This window comes from Mauremys reevesii, linkage group 4 (assembly GCF_016161935.1).
Source record: "Mauremys reevesii isolate NIE-2019 linkage group 4, ASM1616193v1, whole genome shotgun sequence".
Taxonomy (NCBI): domain Eukaryota; kingdom Metazoa; phylum Chordata; order Testudines; family Geoemydidae; genus Mauremys; species Mauremys reevesii.
The window spans coordinates 120,546,070-120,568,595 of record NC_052626.1 but is presented as its reverse complement, the minus strand read 5'-3'; the positions used below and the strand labels follow the sequence as shown (position 1 = coordinate 120,568,595).

Genomic DNA, 22,526 nt, shown 5'->3' with positions numbered 1-22,526 from the left:
TTAAGGGAACTAGCGAGTGATATTGCTAGCCCGTTAGCGATGATTTTTAATAAATCTCTAAATTCGGGGATTGTACCGTTGGACTGGAGATTAGCTAATGTAGTTCCTATATTCAAGAAGGGAAAAAAAGTGACCGGGTAACTACAGGCCTGTTAGTTTAACATCTGTAGTATGCAAAGTCATGCAAAAAATTTTAAAGAGAGAGTGGTTACGGAGCAGGAGGCCGATGGCAACTGGGATAGTTTACAGCATGGATTTACGAAGGTAGATCGTGCCAAACCAACCTGATCTCCTTCTTTGAGAAAGTAACAGATTATTTAGACAAGGGAAATGCAGTGGATCTAATATATCTAGATTTCAGTAAGGCGTTTGATACGGTACCGCATGAGGAATTACTGGTTAAATTGGAAAGGATGGGGATTGAAATGAAAATCCAGAGGTGGATAAGGAGCTGGTTAAAGGGGAGACTGCAGAGGGTCATATTGAAGGGGGAACTGTCAGGTTGGAGGGGGGTCACTAGTGGAGTTCCTCAAGGTTCAGTTTTGGGTCCAATTTTATTCAATCTATTTATTGCTGACCTGGGAACCAAGAGTAGGAGTGGGCTGATAAAGTTTGCGGACGACACCAAGTTGGGAGGTATTGCCAATTCGGAAAAGGATCGGGATATCCTCCAGGGAGATTTGGATGACCTTGTAAGCTGGAGTATTAGTAACAGGATGAAATTCAATAGTGAGAAGTGTAAGGTTATGCATTTAGGGATGACTAACAAGAATTTTAGTTATAAGCTAGGGACGCACCAGTTGCAAGTAACGGAGGAGGAGAAGGACCTAGGAGTCCTGGTTGATCGTAGGATGACCATGAGCAGGCAATGTGATGTGGCCGTTAAGAAAGCAAATGCGGTATTGGGATGCATTAGACGAGGTATTTCTAGTAGGGATAAGGAAGTGCTAGTCCCGTTATATAAGGCGTTGGTGAGACCTCATTTGGAGTATTGTGTGCAGTTTTGGTCTCCCATGTTTAAGAAGGATGAATTCAAACTGGAACAGGTACAAAGAAGGGCCACTAGAATGGTCCGAGGAATGGAAGGCCTGTCATATGAAAGGAGACTTGAGGAGCTCGGTTTGTTTTCCTTAACCAAAAGAAGGATAAGAGGAGATATGATTACACTCTTTAAATATATCAGAGGGATAAATACCAGGGAAGGAGAGGAATTATTTCAGCTCAGTGCTAATGTGGACACGAGGACAAACGGATATACATTGTCAGTTAGGAAATTTAGGCTAGAAATTAGACGAAGGTTTCTAACTATCAGGGGAGTGCAATACTGGAACAGCCTACCGAGGGAAACAGTGGGGGCGAAGGACCTCCATGACTTTAAGACTAAGCTAGATAAATTTATGGAGGAGATGGTATGATAGGATACCGGGCTTAGTCAATAGGTTAATTAAGTGCCACACTGGTAAATAGTACAATGGGTCAATGATATGTTATTCTTAACCTTTTTCCAGAGGGTATGGCTGGAGAGTCTTGCCCGCATGCTCGGGGTTCAGCTGACCGCCATATTTGGGGTCGGGAAGGAATTTTCCTCCAGGGTAGATTGGCTGTGGCCCTGGAGGTTTTTCGCCTTCCTCCGAAGCATGGGGAAGGGGTCGCTTGCTAATGGAGTGGGGAGATCGGCTAATGTGGCCTGCATCTTGCAGGAGGTCAGACTAGATGATCATATTGGTCCCTTCTGATCTATGATTCTATGATTCTATGAAGGAGAAATGGCCTCAAGTTGCAGTGGGAGAGGTCTGGGTTGGCTATTAGTGAAATAGTGTTTCCTAGGAGGGTGGTGAAGCACTGGAATGGGTTACCTAGGGAATCTCCCTCCTTAAAAATCTCCAAGGCCTGGCTTGACAAAGCCTTGGCTGGGGTGATTTAGTTGGTGTTGGTCCTGCTTTGAGCAGAGGATTGGACTAGATGACCTCCTGAGGTTTCTTCAAACCCTAATATTCTATGATGTGAGAATCACTGGGTGAAGTTCTCTGGCCTGGCCTCTGTAGGAGATCACAGTAGATGATTTTAGTGGTTCCATCTGGCCTTAAGTTTTATGAATCCTCTCTCTCGGATTGCCACTCAGTCTCATTGTATATGGTCCACTCACCTTCTACATCCCACTTCTCTGCAATCCTCAGGCTGCTGCCTTCCTACACTCTTCTTACCCACTTTCTTTTGCACCCTCATTCTGCTTTCTCCATCACCTTTGACTCCTGTTCCCCTCTCTTCTACTGTAAAGTGCATCCCAGTAACCCACGGCACTGGCTCAGTCTGTTTCCTCCGCTCCTGTGTTGTCTGCACCTTAGGAAGGCCCAGGACTACACTGATTTCCTCCACTACTGGATTATTTTCTTCTCCTTCAACTCTGGCAGTTCTGTGGCCAAGCAACAATCCTTCCTCACTGAATCCTTATCCATAACCATTTAATCTCATCGTTTACCAGAGACGCTCAAGTGCTTTTCTCTGAATCATACTCGTCTGGTGCTGACACTGCCACCTTTAGCCATATACAGGCTTCAGGGGAAAAAAATCTGCTTCACAAGTCACATCCTGAAGACCTCATTAAAGGCCCGTGCATACTGACAGGAGATCCTCAACAGCTTGCAGGAGCAGGTTTTGTGGTTCTGTATGCTAGCCCATAGTGATTAGGTCCTATGATGGTGTCACTTGAATAGATATGTGGACAGAGTTGGCATCGGGCTTTGTTGCAAGGAAAGCTTCCTGGGTTAATGTTTTTGTTGTATGGTGGGTGGCTGCTGGTGAGTGTTTGCTTCAGGTTGGGAGGCTGTCTGTAAGCCAGGACAGGTCTGTCTCCCAAGACCTGTGAGAGTGAGGGATCATCTTTCAGGATAGGTTGTAAATCTTTGATGCGCTGGAGAGGTTTTAGTTGGGGGCTGAAGGTGACGGCTAGTGGTGGTGTTACTTTCTTTGTTGGGCCTGTCCTGTAGTAGGTGACTTCTGGGTACTCTTCTGGCTCTGTCGATCTGTTTTTTCACTTCAACAGGTGGGTATTGTAGTTGTAAGAATGCTTGATAGAGATCTTGTAGGTGTTTGTCTCTGAGGGATTGGAACAAACGCGGTTGTATCTTAGAGCTTGGCTGTAGACAATGGATCATGTGGTGTGTCCTGGATGGAAGCTGGAGGCATTTAGGTAAGTATAGTGGTCAGTAGGTTTCCGGTATAGGGTGGTGTTTATGTGACCATCGCTTATTAGCACAATAGTGTCTAGGAAATGGACTGCTTGTGTGGACTGGTCTAGGCTGAGGTTGATGGTGGGATGGAAATTGTTGAAATCATGGTGGAATTCCTCAAGGGCTTCTTTTCCATGGGTACAGATGATGATGTCATCAGTGTAGCGCAAGTAGAGTAGGGGCATTAGGGGATGATACAACCACAGGTTGTAAGAAGATATTTATTTGGGAGCGAGACCTGTCCTCGCTTACAGACAGCCCCCCAAACCTGAAGCAAACACTCACCAGCAACCACACACCATACAACAAAAACACTAACCCAGGAACCTATCCTTGCAACAAAGCCCGATGCCAACTCTGTCCACATATCTATTCAAGTGACACCATCATAGGACCTAATCACATCAGCCACGCCATCAGGGGCTCGTTCACCTGCACATCTACCAATGTGATATATGCCATCATGTGCCAGCAGTGCCCCTCTGCCATGTACATTGGCCAAACCGGACGGTCTCTACACAAAAGAATAAACGGACACAAATCTGACATCAGGAATCAGAACGTTCAAAAACCAGTAGGAGAACACTTCAGTCTCTCTAATCACTCAGTGACAGACGTTAAGGTGGCAATTTTGCAACGGAAAAGCTTCAAAAACAAACTCCAACAAGAAGCTGCTGAACTTGAATTAATATGCAAACTAGATACCATTAACTTAGGTTTGAACAGAGACTGGGAATGGCTCGGTCATTACACTAATTGAATCTATTTCCCCATGTTAAAGTATTCTCACACCTTCGTGTCAACTGTCCGAAATGGGCCATCTTGATTATCACTTCAAAAGTTTTTCTTCCCTGCTGATAATAGCTTCTCTTAACTAATTAGCTTCTTGCAGTTGGTATGAGTATTTCCACCTTTTCATGTTCTCTGTATGTATAAATATCTTACTGTGTGTTCCATTCTATTCATCTGATGAAGTGGGCTGTAGTCCACGAAAGCTTATGCTCAAATAAAATTGTTAGTCTCTAAGGTGCCACAAGTACTCCTGTTCTCTTTATTAGAAACAGAGTCAGCAAGTTTACAATAGAGACATGAAACCAATTATAAACTGATGCTCTGTGAAGCACAATTTCAAGTATTTCACCTGCACATATATAAGTACTATGGCTTCTCAGAATTTAATATGTCCATATTTGATGAATCCTTTAAAGCCTTTAGAAAAAGTATTTGATCCAAAATAACACATTTTAAAAAATTACAAAAGGAAGATGGAAGGTTGGCATTGCCAAGTTGGCCAGAGTTAAGGTTGATTGGGTACCTTAACTGTGCATTTCTCTATTTTCATGTTTTTCATGTAAATTTAACCTTGGCTCTGAAATTCCTGGCTTTTTAATAGAACGACGAAGTTCTTGTAAGGATTTTTTTATCCTTAAATTACTGATCTGTCCCTTCAATCTTAACTCTGGCTTAATGGAATATTTTGTGGTGTGATTATAAAGACAGGCGTGAGATGGCTGCTCCACACAACCCATAATGTGTCAGGTAGCCAGTCCAAGGTGAAGAGTTGGGGGCAGGGGACGGGACTCTCCTTCCCTCCTCACATCTGCATATCAAATGACACAGGTGCTGACTTCTATTTTTCCCGGTGGGTGTTCCACCCCAAGGCCCCACTCTTGCTTGGCCTGTTCTCCCAAGGCACTGCCCTCGCTCCACCTCTTTCTGCCCCACCCCCTCCCCTAAGTCCCCCTGCCTACTTGCTGCTCCCTCCTCTCTTCCCCCGAAGGGCCCCCCCCAGCCTGCCCACCCACTGGTCCCTTGTCTCTGCCCCCTCTCCCAAGTGCTTACCAAATAGTTGATCAGGCCACCAGCACCAGGGTGAAACCACTGTGGATAGGGCAGTGCTTAGCACTGCCCTATTTTTTTCCCTGGGTGCTTGAGCCTTGGAGCACCCGCCAGGTGATGTTAGTGAGTCTGCCATTCATCTTAGGTTAAATAGTACCCATTAAGCTTCTGTTGTGTCAAATCTCATCTGGCTTCTTCCAAAATACAGTTTCCCTGAGGCATCCTTCTACACAAAATAAATACTGTCTCCTCTACACACCCTGAATTCTCCAAGGGAATTCCTTCATCTTTATCTTTTCCCTTTTTACATGCACTGAAAAGGCAGAGTACTCTGAAAGGACAACTGGATTTTTGGTCTGACTTCTGGAAAATAAACCATTATCTCCCTTGCTTTTAATTTGTAGCTTTCAGAAAAAGATAAACCATATGTGGATATCCAAGGGTTGACAGCCTCTACTATGGAAATCCTGCTGGACTTTGTGTATACAGAAACGGTTCATGTGACAGTAGAAAATGTCCAGGAATTGCTCCCAGCAGCATGTCTGCTTCAGCTGAAAGGTAATTGCAAACCAATTAACCATGCAGTTGATGCTGTTTAGAGCTCTGGAATGTCTGACTTGTAAGTAAAGGAAAGATTGCAGAAGGCAGAATAGGCTGCTGGGCTGTTTCCAGACCTAAGTCTTTTTGTCTTGAAATTGCGTAATAGCTGTTTGTCAAATGTGCTGCTGCGTGTACTCTGTTCTCACTGATAAGAAAGTTTGAACCTCGTGGAGATATGGTGATAAAACAAATAAGTGTCCCAGGGCATCTCCCACTCTCAGGTCTTATAAATCCCCAAGCAGTGTAAGACTTCCTTTTGAGTCTCTCCTATATCTGTCAAGTTATTTTTAATATGTATAAATAGTCAATGGCCTAAACATACAGTCTGTTGCTTTATTTTTTTCCTGGCCCCTGAAGAAATGTTTGCCTATATGCCCCTTTGTGTGTGCATACCTCTAAGCAACGCTTTGGGGTTTACTTTTCAATATAGACTAGAGCTTAGTTTTCTAAATTACTTTCCAAAGCAGTGATTGGATAGCAGAAGTGCATGAGCTCACTCACTCATCTCATTTCCATAGGTGTGAAGCAGGCTTGTTGTGAGTTCTTGGAAAACCAGCTGGATCCATCAAACTGTTTGGGCATCCGAGATTTTGCTGAGACACACAACTGCGTTGATCTAATGCAGGCAGCAGAGGTCTTCAGCCAGAAACACTTCCCAGAGGTGGTTCAGCATGAAGAGTTCATCCTCTTAAATCAGGAAGAGGTGGAAAAGCTCATCAAATGTGATGAAATTCAGGTAAAGGTAGCAGGAGCTGTTGTGCAAATCAGTGAGAGCAAAATACTACTTGAAAGAAAAGCAAATCGCGGTATGTCTAGTGCCATTGGTTAGCTCAGCCACTCCAAGAGTATTATATCTCAGGCAGGCTCTGAATGCTCTACTGACATCTGCTTCTTACTGAATCAGCTGCATAATCTGAAACTGAGGGGTAGAGTGTAACCTCCCCTCTACAGCAAGGTAGCTGTCATTGGAGCATGGAGAATGAAACATTGGTTACTGTGTTGGTTACTAGCTGATATGAAAAGACCAGTACTACAAACCGGAACCAAATTAGTTACAATCAAGGAGAAAAGCTAAGACACAACAGCCACGGAGGCTATTTCTCTTTGGTGTAGAACAGAAATCGTGAACGCTGGCCTGGGCTTGACAGTTGGTGATCGGTTGGGTTAAAAGTTGTAGTGAAAACAAAAATAGTTACAATGGGATATATTTATTAGGCATCAGGTTATGCTTAGGCCAGTGTTGATTGTTGATAGGATAGTGCTTGTGGATTCTGCTTTCATCTCCAGTGTGTTCTGTACAGACAGGAAATATCTCACTCTTCTAGTTTCACTGGCATTCATGGGAGTGAAACCCATGTCCCGGGATAAAGTTGTACCCCAACATAGCAGACACTTATGGAGCTGGTTTACATTAACTTTAGAAGTTCTGGAACAGAACAAATTTAGAGCAAATTAAAAAACACCCTGGCATTTGTATTGCTATTCTATAGGCATCACTAATAAAATAGTGATTTTAAATTAATTGAAAGCTTCTTAATCCAGCTGCATTTTGTGAGGTGTGCTTGGCCAGCCCAATGTTGGGTAATGTCCTCTGTGGATGTGAAGTCTGAGCTCTTCCCCCTTGTCTCCCTTTGCTCATAGGCTTTAAGGCCAGAAGGGACCATTATGATCATCTAGTCTGACTTCTTGCACATCACAGGCCACAGATTTTCACCCATCCACACCTGCAATAGGGCCATAACCTCTGGCTGAGTTACTGAAGTCCTCAAATCTTGATTTAAAAACTAAAAAGTTAGAGAATCCATTGCTTACTCAAATAATCAATTGACCTGTGCCCCACACTACAGACAAAGGTGAAAACCCCCCAGGGTTACTGCCAATTGGACCTGGGACGGGAATTCCTTCTCAATCCCAAATATGGTGATCAGGTAGATCCTGAGCATGTAGGTGAGACCCACCCACCAACCAACCTCCTGGGAAGAATTCTTTGCAATAACTCTGAGCCTTCCCCATCTAGTGTCCATCTCTGGCCACTGAAGATATTTGTTAATAACAGTTGCAGATGGTCCATATGCCATTGTAGGCTACCTCATTGTACCATCCTCTACATACATTTATCAAGCCCAGTCTTGAAAGAGGTTAGGTTTTTGCCCTTACTACTCTTCTTGGAAGGCTGTTCCAGAACTTCACTCTTTGGTTTCAAGCCTAAACTTGTTGATGGGCAGTGTATATCCCTTTTCTTTTGTGCCATCATTGGGCCTTAAGCACCAGGGAGAGAGAGGAGTTAAGTTATCCCTCTGATAGCAATTATATCTCCCTTCTGCCTTCGTTTTGTTAGGCTAAACCAGCCAACCTCCTTAAGTCTCCTCTTATAAAGTTGGTTTTACTTTACTCTGATCATCCTAGTAGCCCTTCTCTGCACCTGTTCCAGTTTGAATTCATCTTTCTTATACATAGGAGACCTCACCTGATGCATCCTAGGATTGTGTGAGCATTTTTCATGGCTGCATCACATTGGTGGTTCATAGTCATCCTGTGATTAACCAGTCCATCCAGGTCTTTCTCCTCTCTGTTGCTTGCAACTGATAAATCCCCAGCTTGTAGCAAAACTCCTGTTGTTAATCCCTTAATGTGTGATCTTGCACTCTCCACTATTAAATTTCATCCCATTTCTATTACTTCAGCTTCAAGGTTGTCCAAATCTTGTATGATATTCTGGTCCTCCTCCATATTGGCAATACCTCCAACTTTGTGTCATCTGCAAAATTTATTAGTACACTCCCACTTTTTGTGTCAAGGTCATTAATGAAAATGTTAAATAAGGTTGGTCTCAAGACTGATCCTTGAGGTGTTCCACTTGTACTTTCTCTCCAGCCCAATAGTTCACTTTTCAGTATGACCTGTTGTAGTTTCCCCTTTAACCAGTTTCTTACCCGCCTATCGATTCTTGTATTAATCCTCATCTTTTCCAATTTAACTAATAATTACCCACATGGAACTGTATCAAATACTTTACTGAAATCCAGTTAGTTTAGATCGACTGCTTTTCCTTTGTCTAGACTAAAAGTCCTATCTCAAAGAAAGAGATCATGTTGGGTCTGGCACAATCTACCTTTTTGTAAAACCATGTTGTATTTTATACAAATTACCATTTATCTCTGTCTTTAATTACGCTCTCTTTCAGAATTTGTCCTAACATTCTGCCTACAACTGAGGTCAAACTACTGGGCTTGTAGTTTCCCTGATCACTTCCTCCACTTTCTTAAATATAGGTACAATAGTTGCAATTCTCTAGTCATAATGTATGAATCCTGAGTTTATTGATTCGTTAAAAATCTTTGCTACTGGGCTTTCAATTTCATTTGCCAGTTCCTTTAATATGCTTGGATGGAGATTATCCCGGCCTCCTGATTTGGTCCCATTAAGCAGTCTGAGTTTGGCTTCCACCTCATATGTGGTAATTTCTACTTCCATTTCCTTGTGCCCGTTAGCCATCTGGCCACTGCCCCCAAGATCCCCATTAGCTTTATTGAAAACTGAGGCAAAGTATTCATTTAGATGTTGGGCCATACCTAGATTATCTTTAATCTTTATGCTGGATTCCCCCTTCTTTTGTTGTTTTCTTTTTATTTATATGGCTAAAGAACCTTTTATAATTGGTTTTAATTTCCTTTGCAAGATCCAGCTCTGCTTGGCTTTTGGCAGTTCTCACTTTATCCTTATGCTTCCAGACCTCCAGGAGGTAGCTTTCCTTGCTAATCCATCCCTTCTTCCATGCCTTTCTAGGCTTTCTGCTTTCTCTTAGTAACCTGTTTGAGATGTTTGGTCTGCAACCCTTCCCTATGAGTTTTTCCACCCCCCTTGCTTGGGTTGCAAGTTGCAGGTGGTTTCTATATCTTTGACTTAAAATAATTCCAAGCCTCCTTCATGTTTGCTGTTGTATACATCAGCTCTGGTCAGAGGGGCGAGTGTACAGATATTTTGGCTCCAAAAGCAGTGGAGACTTTCATGTTAGGAGCATTTTCTGCAAATAAATTAATAGCATTTTCTACCCAGTATTTTTGGTTGACCTAGAGAGCTCTTTTTGGTTCTTATGCAGAGCATCTTTTTCTCCATTTCCTGAAGGAGCTATCAGACATTCCAAAAACAATTTGTGTTGGTGCCCAGTGTCCTATTTCAGAAAGAAATTAAAGACCTAAATGTATATCAGTCGTTCTTTGTATGGTGCTCAGCAGCATTAGGAGTGCATGCACCATTCCCATGAATGTGGTTTTTTCCACCTAGGTGAGCAGTAAACTGCAGGAGTGTATAGGGGATCTGTGATCTTCAGGAATTTAGGACCAGATTTACAGTCCCGCAAACTTAGCCTTTGTGTTTTTTTTTTTTTTTTGAAGGTTTATTGGTTGCCTGAAACCTGGCAAATAATTGGTCTCAAGTTTTCTGGGAAAATTGATTCTTTTTCATAAATTAAAATAAGTAAAACATTCCCCTGTATAAGAAACTCTGGTGAGTGTTACTTTTAATAGAATAGTTTACTTATGTAGCTTAATACATTGATACCAACAGTTACAAGATTGAAAGGGGCAATATTTGCGTGAAATGACTCTGCATTAACTGGACCAATGTGTAGATGCCTCTGCCTCTTCTCACTGTGTTACAGGACTGGCCCACCTGCTCCAGTAAAGATTTTGAACTCTACATTGGGTTTTGTGGCCTTAAATTATAATTAAAGCAAAGAAAAGTTAAATATGAAAAAATGAATTAAAATAACATTGAAGGGCCGTCTTAAATTCACCACTGCGGGAAATTCATAATTAATGTTTAAAGAGCCCAGCTGAGATTGGGACCTCATTGTGCTGGACGCTGCACGGGCAAAGATTAAGAGACAGTCCCTGCCCTAAAGATCGTAGAGTCTCTAACTAAACCAAACATGGTGTGGGGGAGTGGCAGAACTCATCAGCAGAATGACAGGTGGCAAACGGCATGGTAATGCCACAATGTCTTTTAAGCTCTTTTGAGGGAAGATTTTCAGCCAAACAGAAAAGGAGGGAGAAGAGTCACTGAAGACAGAGAGGCAAATGGTGTAAGAGAGGGGAGAAAAGGGAGAGGGATGGGAAGGGAGGAGGCTAGAGTGAGGCAGAGGTGAACTGACCATGGGCGGGGAAGCAAACAGCCAATCAGCAGATGGGAGAGACTGTCTAGTAAAGCTGTGAAACAGTCTGATAACATCAGGAGTCCCTGCTGCAGCCAATATCGGGTCAGCCTGGGCTGTCCTAGGCATACACATAGAAATTTGGGGCACCACTGGGTCTTAGTGTCCACCCTCTCCCCCCCCCCCGCCAGCCTCTTCCTATCCCTGTTCTGACCCTTCCTGCAGGCTCCCACAGCTGGCTGTTGCTCCCTCCTGACTCTTATTACAGAGAGCATCTAGTAACTTAAAAGTCAAAAAGCCTGCCAGATCTATTAGCACAACATCAAAACTGTTAAAGAGCCATTCAATTGGTAATGAGGCCATTTAACAGGCATTTGCCAACCCCTACAAGGTGCCACAAGTACTCCTGTTTTTTTTTAAAGTATATACTGTCACTTTCAGAATTTACTGACAAAAACAGTTGTGCATCACTGTAGTAAGATCAAGTGTTTACTCAGAACATGTTAGTCTACAGGACCTTAGTTTAAAATTTGTTTTAAAAATATTTCATTAGTGAGTTGGTGTAACAATGTTGCCTCTGGCAGGACACAACTGAGAGTATCAATTCAGGACAGATTGCTTAGAGCAGTCATAGCCCCAGGCTGGTGATTCTCCACCTCTAAGGCAAACCAAACCAGCCAAACAGAGAGGACTTCGGTCTCACCCCACTGGTTAACCTTAAATCATACAAGCAATTCCCTTAGACACGCCAGTTTCCCAGTATCACCACCAGTGCCACTCATTATGGGGATGAATGATTATGAAAACCAATACCCCAGTAAAAGAAAAAAGGTTCGCCCGATCCCAAAGGACCAGGCTCCAGACCCAGGTCAATATACCAGTCAGATCTTACCCACAAATCACACTGTTGCCAATCCTTTAGAATCTAAAATCAAAAGGTTTATTCATAAAAAGAAATAACCATTTCTAGCTCTCATCTATATTTAAGTGAAATCAATTACATACAATAATGACAAAGTCCTTGGTTCAGGCTTGTAGCACTGATGGAATAAATCAAGTCTCTGGAGTACATTCACAGTTGGGATGGGTCATTCAGTCCTTTGTTCAGAGCTTCATTTTCTAGCAAGTTTCCTTCAGAAGTAAGAAGCAGGACTGAAGACAAGATGGAGGAGATGCAGCAGCCTTTTATAGTCTCTTGCCATATGGCGTTTGCTTTCTTTGTTCCAAAACAAGCTATCCCGCACATGGCATGGAAAAAAATCAAAATTCTGTCCATAGGCATGACCCTGCATGCCTTACTGAGTCACAAGGTGGATCTGCCTTCTCTCAATGGGTTAGTTGTATAGCTGATGGTCCTTAATGGGCCATCAAGCAAACTGGACAGCGCTGACGCCAAATTGTCTGGGGTGTCACCCAGAAGCACAGAACAAGTTTGAAATACAGACCGTATAGAGCCAATACTTACAACTTTAAATACAAAAATGATACATGCATACAGATAGCATAATCATAACCAGAAAACCATAACCTTGTCTTAGACACCTTATTTGACCCCCTTTTATACAAGATTTGGTGCCACTACAGGACCTTGGTTGCAACAATGATCTATACAGTCCCAGTTCATGTCAATAACGTCACAGTTGGTGAAGATTATAAAATCACATCTGTAAAAAATCCTTGCATAGATTTTTAGATGCACAATCATCTTTAGCTTTAAATGCTTGAATCTTCTCAAACACTTTTTTTTAAGTAAATCCTTCAAAAGACCATCCTTCTCTAAAATACTTATTTGTGTTTAAAAAAAAAATTGCTTCCAAAGTCTTCCTGTCCTTTGTCCATCCCTTTCTCCCTTCACCTCCCCCCCACCCCTGTTGAAGAGAGGCTTTAAAGGGACAACACCCCTTTCTTTCCACATAGCTGGATAAAGAGTTTCCCTTTCTTTACTTCTGATTATCTGATGAACTAGTTTTAAGAGAACCCTCCAGCAAAATCAGTACCTAGTAAGATATAAAATCCTTTGTTATGCCTAAAATCTTTGGAAACATATTTTTTAAAGTTGGTGAAACTTCATAAACGTCTATTGTTATGGAGATCACACACAGTAAATTAGCGTTCCCTTTTTCTAAAAGCAATGAACATTGTTATGAACAGACTAAATCTCTGTGACTGATTAATTTAAAATAATGTCTTTGTTTCAGTGAGTTAAATATGTAGTAAACTGGAATGATTACTTTATAAAGGCTTAAGAGTACATTTAAAATATAAAATCAGCTTAGAAATACTGATGAAGAAAATGTAAAACAGAGAACTGCATCATGTATTTCATAATATTTAATGTTGTATTCAGCAAGACAGCTGACTCACCCTTACTACAAAGTTTTTGTAAATAAATCTCTGACAAACTTCAGGGTATATCAAAAAACCTGTGACTGACATTTTTAATTCCAAAATTTAGTGCTTTTAATTAGGTACTTTCTGCATAGCCAGTCTTCACCTTCTGGCATGCAGTGGAAAACATGCCCCATTTTCTTTAGAAAGAAATTGCAGAAGAGTGTTCTCCCCCCCCCCCCCATGTCATTTGCTTCATTTGGGTTCAGGGATTTGGCTGGAAGGGGATGAGCGTGGAGTGGGAGGGAAGAGAGGAGGGAGAGGGAGAGGGTGGGGCCTGGGCAGAGTGAGGGCGGGATCTGGGGCAGAGCCGGAGTGGAGTATGGGCAGGGCCACAGGCAGAAGAAGTGGAGAGCTACCATTCCCAAGCAGCAGCTTCACCCACTCACCTATGACAGCAGGTAAGAGCAGGTTAGCTCCTGGACACCCAGTGCGCACTGCAGTCTCCTTAGGCAGGGGCCATATTCACAGAGCCGAATGCACCAGCACCGCACATTCTGTATGAGGGAGAGGATACAGGGCTCTCTGTGGGGAACTGTGACTCTCCACCACCGTGAGGTGGGCCGGGCGGCTTGGTATCCTTGCTGCCTTGTGTGTCCCCCCCCACCCCCTCCCCTGGCTGTGAGCCCAGGCTGCCGTAGGGCATAGGGGCACCAGTTTAATACTACGTAGTGCCCCATAAATCCTAAGGATGGCCTTAATGTCAGCAGCACTGTCTTGGAACTTCTGTCTTCCCCACACCTACATGGTTGTGGGGCTGGGTGGTTCCACATAGATTTCAGTGGAGTTCCATTCTATGCATCCGAAGAAGTGAGCTTTAGCTCACGAAAGCTCATGCTAAAATAAATTTGTTAGTCTTTAAGGTGCCACAAGTACTCCTGTTTTTTTAGTGGAGGAGGAGTCTCTTCTGCATAGCTCTTGCACAAAGGGTGCTTTGGGTGGAGGTATGCCTGTTTGTAGAAATGCAAAAACAGAAAAGACCAAGTTAGTGCTGATTACTGGTTAGATAGTGAAGGTGAGTCAGTAACAGAGATGATGAAACAACTTGAAAAACTAAATTGCACTATGTCACCAGATCAGGATGGTGCTGAAAGAGGCTTAATTAAAAGAAGCCACCCTCCAGTTGACTTGCTGGATTAACTGAATTGTGATCGTCTAGCCTGACCTTGTGTATAACACAAGCCACAAAACTTCCCCCCCAAAAAATTTGTAGTGAGTATCTTTTAGAAAAACATCCAACCTTAATTTAAAAATTGCCAGTGATGGAGGATCCACCATGACCATTGGTAAATTGTTCTGATGGTTAATTATGCTGACTGTTGAAAAATATATGCCTTATTTCCTGTCTGAAGTTGTCTAACTTTGATTTCTAGCCATTGGATTGTGTTATATCTTTCTCAGCCAGATTGAAGAGCCCATTATTAAATATTTGTTCCCCATGTAGGTATTTACAGGCTGTGATCAAGTCACTCCTTAACCTTCTTTTTGTTAAGCTAAATAGATTGAGTTCCTTGAGTCTATTACTGAAAGGCATATTTCCTAATCCGTTAATCATTCTCGTGGTTCTTATCTGAACCCCCTTCAGTTTATCAGTATCCTTCTTTCTGTGAGCACCAGAACTGGACACAGTATTCCAGCAGCAGTCACATCAGCGCCAAGTATAGAGATAAAATAACCATTCTGCTCCTACTCGAGATTTCCCTGTTTATGCATCCATGGGTTGTATGACCCCAGGGGTCTCAAACTCAATTTACCTTAGGGATAGTGCCAGTCCTCAAATCCTCCCAGAGGACCAATAATGTCACTGAAGATTGTGTTCATGCCACCTCCCAGCCTGTTTCCCACCCTTTTCCCTCGCTCCCTTGGCCTCATGCTGCCCTGACTGACTCTGCCTGGCGATTAGTGACGCTGCCTCCATGGCTGACCTTGCCCAGCGACTAGTGATGGTATCTCTGTCCCTCTCCCCCAGCCAATGGGAGTTGTCGGGGGGGGGGGGGGCGGCTTCTGCAGCTGACAGCTGGCAGCATGGCTGAATTGTTCTCTCCTCGGCGGCTCCACCAGCAACAGCAGGGATCGGGAACTGCTTGCAGGGAGCCGAGCTGCCTGAGTTGAATGACATCAGGATGGAGCAGTGTTGTGAATCTCTCCTGCCCGCTCCCCTCCTGTCCCCTCGGGCCACGAGGGCCGGATGAAAGAACTTTTTAAAAAGTTTCCGTGGGCCACAGTGGGGAGGTTCTCTGGCTACAGATGGCCCGTGGGCCAGGACTTTGAGACCCCTGTATTAGCCGCTTTAGCCTTAGAATTACACTGGGAGCATATGTTCTTCAACTGGTTGCTCATGTGCATTCCAATAAGTGTGAGCGTGTGCTGCGTGCATGATCATTGGAAGGTTTTTCTCCTAGCAGTACTTGTTGGGTCAGCTGTGGAGACCCCTGCAGTGGCGCCTTTATGGCAGTGTATATAGGTCCCTGCTGACCCGCTGCCTGCTAGGTTCCTTCTTACCGCCAGTGACGGTCATTGGAGCAGCTCAGTCTCTTGCATTCGCAAGTGCCTATCTAGTGGTTCCCTTTTCTTAGTTGTTAGTTCATTATATAGTAGTTTGTAGTTGGACTGGACTCTTACTAGCTTCCCCAGGCACCGTGGCATGCCTTGGTCTCAGGGATTTAAGGCATGTGAGAGGTGTGCGAAACCTATGTCCACAGGTGATCCACATGCTACCTGTCTCAAGTGCCTAGGAGAAGGCCATCAGACAGATAAGTGCCCAATTTTCAGGAGTTTCAAACCTAGGACTAAGAGCAAGACTATCATTTGAAGCTCCTCCTGATGGAGTCGGCCTTCCATCCACAGCTGGCACCAGAAGCAGCACCGGAATCATCGGTAATATCAGAACCCAAGGCCTATGGCCCCACACAGAATTATCGCTGCATATCAACGTGAGGGAACTGAGGGTGGTTTGTCTGGCATGCCAAGTGTTTTAGGCCCACCTGAAGGGTGCACATGTGTCAGTGCTGACAGACGACACTGCAGCGATGTTCTATATAAACAATAGGGTGGTGCTCACTCCTCTCCCCTGTGTCAGGAAGCCCCTGAGCTGTGGGATTTTTGTATCGCCCACTCAATACACCTAGAGGCATCCCATCTTCCGGGAGCGCAAAACAAACTAGCTGATTGCCTCAGCCATTCATTTCATGGTCACGAATGGTCCCTCAGGCTCTCCCCACATAGACCTGTTCGTGACGCAGAGCAACAGGAAGTGAGAGCGGTTCTGTTCTTTCCTGAACCACAGCTCAGGCTCCATTGTGGACACCTTTCACTTTTCAAGGAAAAGTCACCTGCTGTATGCGTTCCCGCCCTTCTCTCTCATGCACAATGTCCTCCTCAAGACTCGCTGGGACGGGGCTTCCTTGATCCTCATAGTGCCAGTGTGGCCCCACCAGCAGTGGTTCACCGTGTTGATGAACCTCTCAGTGGACAGGCCAGCGGTGCTTCCTGTATGCCCGATCACAAGGACCACGGCCATTTGCAACACCCAAACCTGGAGTCCCTCCACCTCACGGCGTGGAAACTCTATGGCTGAACTCTCTTGAGCGTCAATGTTCGGACCCGGTAGGAAGTAGGAAACCCTCCACTCATGCCATGTACCTGGCAAAGTGGGAAGCGTTTTTCCATCTGGTCTTGACAAAGGGGAACTGAACCGCAGCTAGCATCAATTCCCCTTGTTTTGGACTACCTGTTATACCTTAAGCAGCAGGAGTTAGCAATATCCTTTCTCAGGGTACACCTTGCTTCCATTTTGACTTTTCACTAGTGGGGGCAGCGGGTAGGTCAGTCTTCGGTAATCCCATGGTGGGCAGGTTTATCAAGGACTTAGACAGACTTTATCCCCAGGTATTACAGCCCGTTTCCCAGTGGGACCGTAACGTAGTCCTGTTTGCACTCATGGGGGCCCCCTTTCGAGCCCATGGCAACCTGCCCTCTGTCCTACCTCTCCTAGAGGGTGGCCTTTCTGGTGGTCATAACCTTGTCCAGAAGGATATCCGAGCTCAGAGCGCTGACTTCTGAGCCCTTCAGACGGTATTTTATAAAGACAAGGTGCAGCTATGCCCTCACCCTGCGTTTCTGCCAAAGGTAGTCTCTGTTTCATGTGAACCAAGACATATTTTTACCTGTGGTCTTCCCTAAGCCTCATGCCAGTAACAGAGCACATGTTCCAGTCCCTGGATGTTAGGCGTGCCCTAGCATTCTACATTGAGCGACAAAGCCATTTCGTAAGTCGCTGCAGCTCTTTATTGCAATCGCAGAAAGGATGAGGGGGCTCCCGATCTCGTCTGAGTGCATTTCATCATGGATCATGTCCTGTATCAGGACTTGCTATGACCTGGCAAAACTTTCAGCCCCTCCGCTTACAATGCAGGTGCAGGTGTTGTCAGCGCAGGTATTGTCAGCAGCGTTCCTGACGCAGGTCCCTATCCAGGACATATGCAAGGCAGCAACATGGTCTTCCATCCAGACCTTCACGTCACACTACGCCATTACTCAGCAGGTGAGGGATGATGCAGCCTTTGGCAGGGCAGGCCTGCACTCAGCAACCAGGTGAACTCCAACCCCTCCCCCAGGGAAACTGCTTGGAAGTCACCTATAGGAATGCACATGAGCAATCACTCAAAGAAGAAAAAGCAGTTACCTACCTCTCGTAACTGTTGTTCTTCAAGATGTGTTGCTCATGTCCATTCCAATTCCTGCCTGCCTCCCCTCTGTCGGAGTGTTCTGGCAAGAAGGAACTGAGCAGGAGGCGGGTTGGCAGGGACCTATATACACTGCCATAAAGGCGCCACTCCAGGGGTCTCCACAGCCGACCCAACAGGTACCGCTAGGGGAAAAACCTTCAGACGATCGTGCACACGGTGTGCTCACACACCTATTGGAATGGACATGAGCAACACATCTCGAAGAACGACAGTTACGGGAGGTAGGTAACCGTTTTTAAAGATGATTATCATGACTCCCAAATCTGTTTGAGTAATTACTTCCAAGGATAGAGTCCCCATCCTGTAAGTATGGCCCATGGTCTTTGTTCCTATATGTTTACATTCACATTTAGCCATATTAAAATGCATGTTTGCTTGCACCCAACTTACCAAGTGATCTAGATTGTACAGTGTTAGTGACCTGTCCTCTTCATTATTTACCACTCTCCCAATTTTTGTGTCATCTTTTGTGGATCAAAGTTCTAACAGATAAAACACAACATGGGGTATTAGTTGCAGGGCCAGCTCTAGGTTTTTTGCCGCCCCAAACAAAAAAAATTTTTGGCTGCCCCAACCCCAGCCCTGGGCCCCCCACCCCTGCTGCCCCCCCCTGGGCTCTTCCCCCCCGACCCCACCCACCCCCCCCCCCCCCCCCCCCCCCCACCCCACCCCCCCCCCCCACACCTTGCCCCAGCACCACTCCCCTGGGTCACAGAACACAGACAGGATTGGTTTTATGGTTACAGAACTGATTGGAGGATATCTGGATGCATATTATAAGTGTCCTCCATAAATGGAAAAGTTGAGGTGCCTTTATTATTCTTTGTTCCACTTTTTGTTTCTATGGGAATGCCAAACCACTCGGAAGCATTTCTTGCTCAATTTTATCCTACTTTTCTACAGCAAATTACAGTGGATCAGTTATATTTGATTTGGAGAAATGCAGTAACAGCTGGTGTTCAAATCTGGAAGACTGGTGCTAGATTCTTTCTGAATATTAGCTGGCTCAGAAGTGGAAATCCTCCTATGTGCCTGGTACTGTATCTAAAGCTGCCGAAGTCCCCTAGCAGAGCCTCCCATCCCTTACTTTTCATTTTAAATTCTAGTGGGATCCACATACCTCTCTTACTAGGTTTCAGATAGAGAGGGGCACTGTCCATTTAGTCCACACAATTCCTCCTTTGGGGTCTGCAAGGTGAAGTTACACCAGTATCCCTAATCCAGTCTGGGGATGGCTTCTGAAGGGGATATCTGGGCCAAAGCCTTCTACTCCTTGGGCACACTTGTTCCCCATTCACAGTGCCACCCTGCTCTAGCAGTGAGCTCTCCATTCACAGCAAGCTGCAGCATGGAGTTCAGCTGCCATACTCCCTCCCCCTCCCTTTCCTGTTGATAGCGGCCAAGGGCATGCTGGAAAATGTAGTTCTTTCCCTGCTCCAGGGCTGGCTCTATAGGCAGGGAGCTAACCAAGGAACTACAGCTCCCAGGGCCCCCTGTTGGTTCTCTGCTCCCAGGCTCGATCCCTGTGGGCTGCCGCCCCTGCAAATGGGCTGCCCCAAGCACCTACTTGCTTTGCTGGTGCCTAGAGCCGCCCCTGATTAGTTGGTGTCTGCCACAAACCCATAAATCACACTAGGGAACAGAATAGTGCTCTCCTTATGAATCTTTCCAGATCTAATACATCCAAGGGTGCTGAGGGAGTTGGCTGATGTGATTCCAGAGCCACTGGCTATTATCTTTGAAAATTGGTGCCAATCGGAGGAGGTCCCAGATGATTGGAAAAAGGCAAATATAGCGCCCACATTTAAAAAAGGGAAGAAAGAGAACCCGGGGAACTACAGACCAGTCAGCCTCACTTCAGTCCCTGGCAAAATCATGGAGCAGGTCCTCAAGGAATCCATTTTGAAGCACTTAGAGGAGAGGTCATCCTGTTTATCCTTTTTAACAACTAGCACAACATTAGGTCTCTTCCAGCAGGGCTTTGGAGCTGTGCAAAAACCTGCAGCTCCACTGCTCTGGAGCTGCTCTGGCCTCCACTCCAAAGCCCTGTCTTCCAGTCTTCTGGAACTTCCCCATCCTCCAAGTTTGATTGAAAATCAACGTTAATGATCCAGCAGGCTCCTCAGACAGCTCTTTTTAAAAAACTCTTTGATGGATGTAATCCAGACCTGCTGACTTAAAAATGTCTAACTTTAGTAGCTGCTGTTCGACATCCTCCTGAGGTACTAGTGGAATGGAAAGAGTGTTATATGATATAACTACATCATCTGTGTTTTTTTCCCTATTACAGAACAGAATAATTTTGTGAACACTTCTGTCTTTTCTGCACTATTATTGATACTTCTACCATTTCCATCTAATAATGGACCAATACCATTGTTAGAATTCTTTTTGTTCCTAATATATTTAAAACACTCCTTATTGTCCTTAATTCTGCTGACCATAGATTTCTCCTTTTGTTCCTTTTCTCTGATCAATTTTCTATAATTGTTTGCTTCTGATTTATATTCATTACTATTAACTTCCCCTTCCTTTCATTTGTTTATATATTTATTTTGCGTGGTAGGGGTGTGGGGCAGCACTTACATTAGGGGAGGCTCCCTGGCTTCCCCTCTAAATCAGTATTTTTAACTAGTACAGCCCATCTTCCTCAATTGTAGGATTGTGGCTTTTGGGTATCTAGAAAAGTGTTATTAATTCCCAAATATCATTCACATTTTTCTGATTCTTCTTCCCAGCTGATTTGGCTAATAATTGTTTCCAGCTTTATAAAATTGGTTCCTTTTAAAGCATCAAGTATGTGTATCACTGGTCTATAGTTTATTCTGCTTCCACATTATAAATGTGATCGACTTACGATCAGTTGTTCCTAAGCTACTGTATATTTTTAGTTCTGTGATCAGTTCCTCTCATCAAGACAAGGTCTAATATAGAATTTCCCCCATGTTGGATGCAACACTTTTTGAATTAGGAAATTCTCATCTACAGTGTTTAGAAAGGCAGGCAGCCCCTGGGCCAGCAGCAGCAGTTTGGGTGTGTGGGAGGGAGCTCAGGGCTGGGGCAAGGGGTTGGGGTGTGGGGCGGCGCTTACCTCGGGGGTGCTCCTTGGCTCCTACCGGCATGTCCTTGCAGCTCCTAGGCAGAGGGGCAAGGGAGCTCCGAGCGCTGCAGTGCACCACCCCTGTACCTCCCATTGACTGTGGTTTCTGGCCAATGGGTGCTGCGGAGCTGGTGCTTGTGGCAGGAGTCTCCCTGGCCACCCCTGCACCTAGAAGCTGCGGGGACATGGCGGTCAGAGCCAGGAGCCTGCCAGCCCCACCAGCCTCACACACACGCCGGCCCCAGCACAAGTCCCAACCTGCGCGCCTCAGGGCTGGGACAAAGCGTGGTAGGGGTGTGGGGCAGCACTTACATTAGGGGAGGCTCCCTGGCTCCCACTGGCATGTCCCTGCAGCTCCTAGGTGGATGGGCAAAGGGGCTCCGTGCACTACCTGCCCCCCGCAGGCACCGCCCACCACAGCTCCCATTGGCTGCGGTTCCTGGCCAATGGGAGCTGCAGAGCCAGCACTTTTGGTGGGAGCAGTGCTCAGGGCTGCCCTTCCCCCTAGGAGCTGCAGGGACATGCCGGTGGGATCTGGGAGCCTTCCAGCCCTACCCACTCTCCTGCCCTTCCTCCACCAGCACCAGCAGGGGTCCTGGGCTGTGTGTTGCTGCCTGCCCTGCCCCACCCTCATGCACCAGCAGGAGTCCCGGGTGTCCCCCCTCTCCCCCGCCGTAGCTGTGCCGTCCACCCTCCCGAGCACCCACAGCCCCCTGCCCCAAGTTTTTAGTTAGGGGTATATTGTTTAAAAAAAACAATACCCATGACTAAAATGTAGCCTTAGTTATGAACTGTAAAGCCTCTTCTCTGACTTGACCTCTCTCACCACTTCTTGATGGCCAGCTCCTTTCGGTACTGATGTTTCCTGAACCTGGCTGTCAAGGAACTCCTCAGCTTCTCTTATTCTTAGTAGTGTCTCTACTTGTTCCTCCAATCCAAGAACCTTTTCTTCCAGCACAACCAGCAACTTTCATTTCATGCACAGGAAGCCCCCTCTGGAATCAGGCAGGAAAGAAAACATGGCTAAATCCATTGCAGAACACCATCTTGTTCCATTATTACATTACTGGTCACCTTGAAATCACACACAGAGCTGAACCTTGCGGGAAAGCCTTTCTAAAATCCTCCAAAAGTCTTTTTGTTAGCTGCCTCTGTTCGTCGCTTTCAAGTTCACTTAGCAAGTGTCTTTTTATACCAAATCTCCCTGCTTTGCTCATCTTTGCCTCTGCCTCCTCTCTACCATGAAGAGATTGACCACTCAGAGACGTCAGAAAGCAGGGCAGATGGCAGCTCTAAGGGTCAGAGATATGCAGCCCTTTCCAAGGCACCGATCAACAGATCTGTCTCAGAGGCTTACTGTGAGGTCCATGGCCCAGCTATGCAGCATGTACGCACAAGTAAACAAACAACCCACAGACAGACCAAATGCACCACTTACCGAGTCTCACTACCTCCAAGCACAGAGTCCA

At 45.3% G+C, this 22,526-nt stretch overlaps 1 protein-coding gene across 2 annotated transcripts in view; it reads left to right on the top strand.

Moving 5' to 3' along the window:
- The window catches only part of KLHL12 (kelch like family member 12), a 75,656-nt gene that overhangs the window by 8,757 nt on the left and 44,373 nt on the right, over positions 1-22,526 (top strand). Inside the window, exons 2-3 of one of the 2 annotated variants that reach the window (XM_039535879.1) lie at positions 5,474-5,627; positions 6,188-6,405. The exons of the other annotated variant lie outside the window; for it this stretch is intronic. Of the exons in view, the coding sequence (XP_039391813.1) occupies positions 5,474-5,627; positions 6,188-6,405 (372 nt within the window). The remainder of the gene's footprint in view (positions 1-5,473; positions 5,628-6,187; positions 6,406-22,526) is intronic. 2 annotated transcript variants of the gene reach the window in all.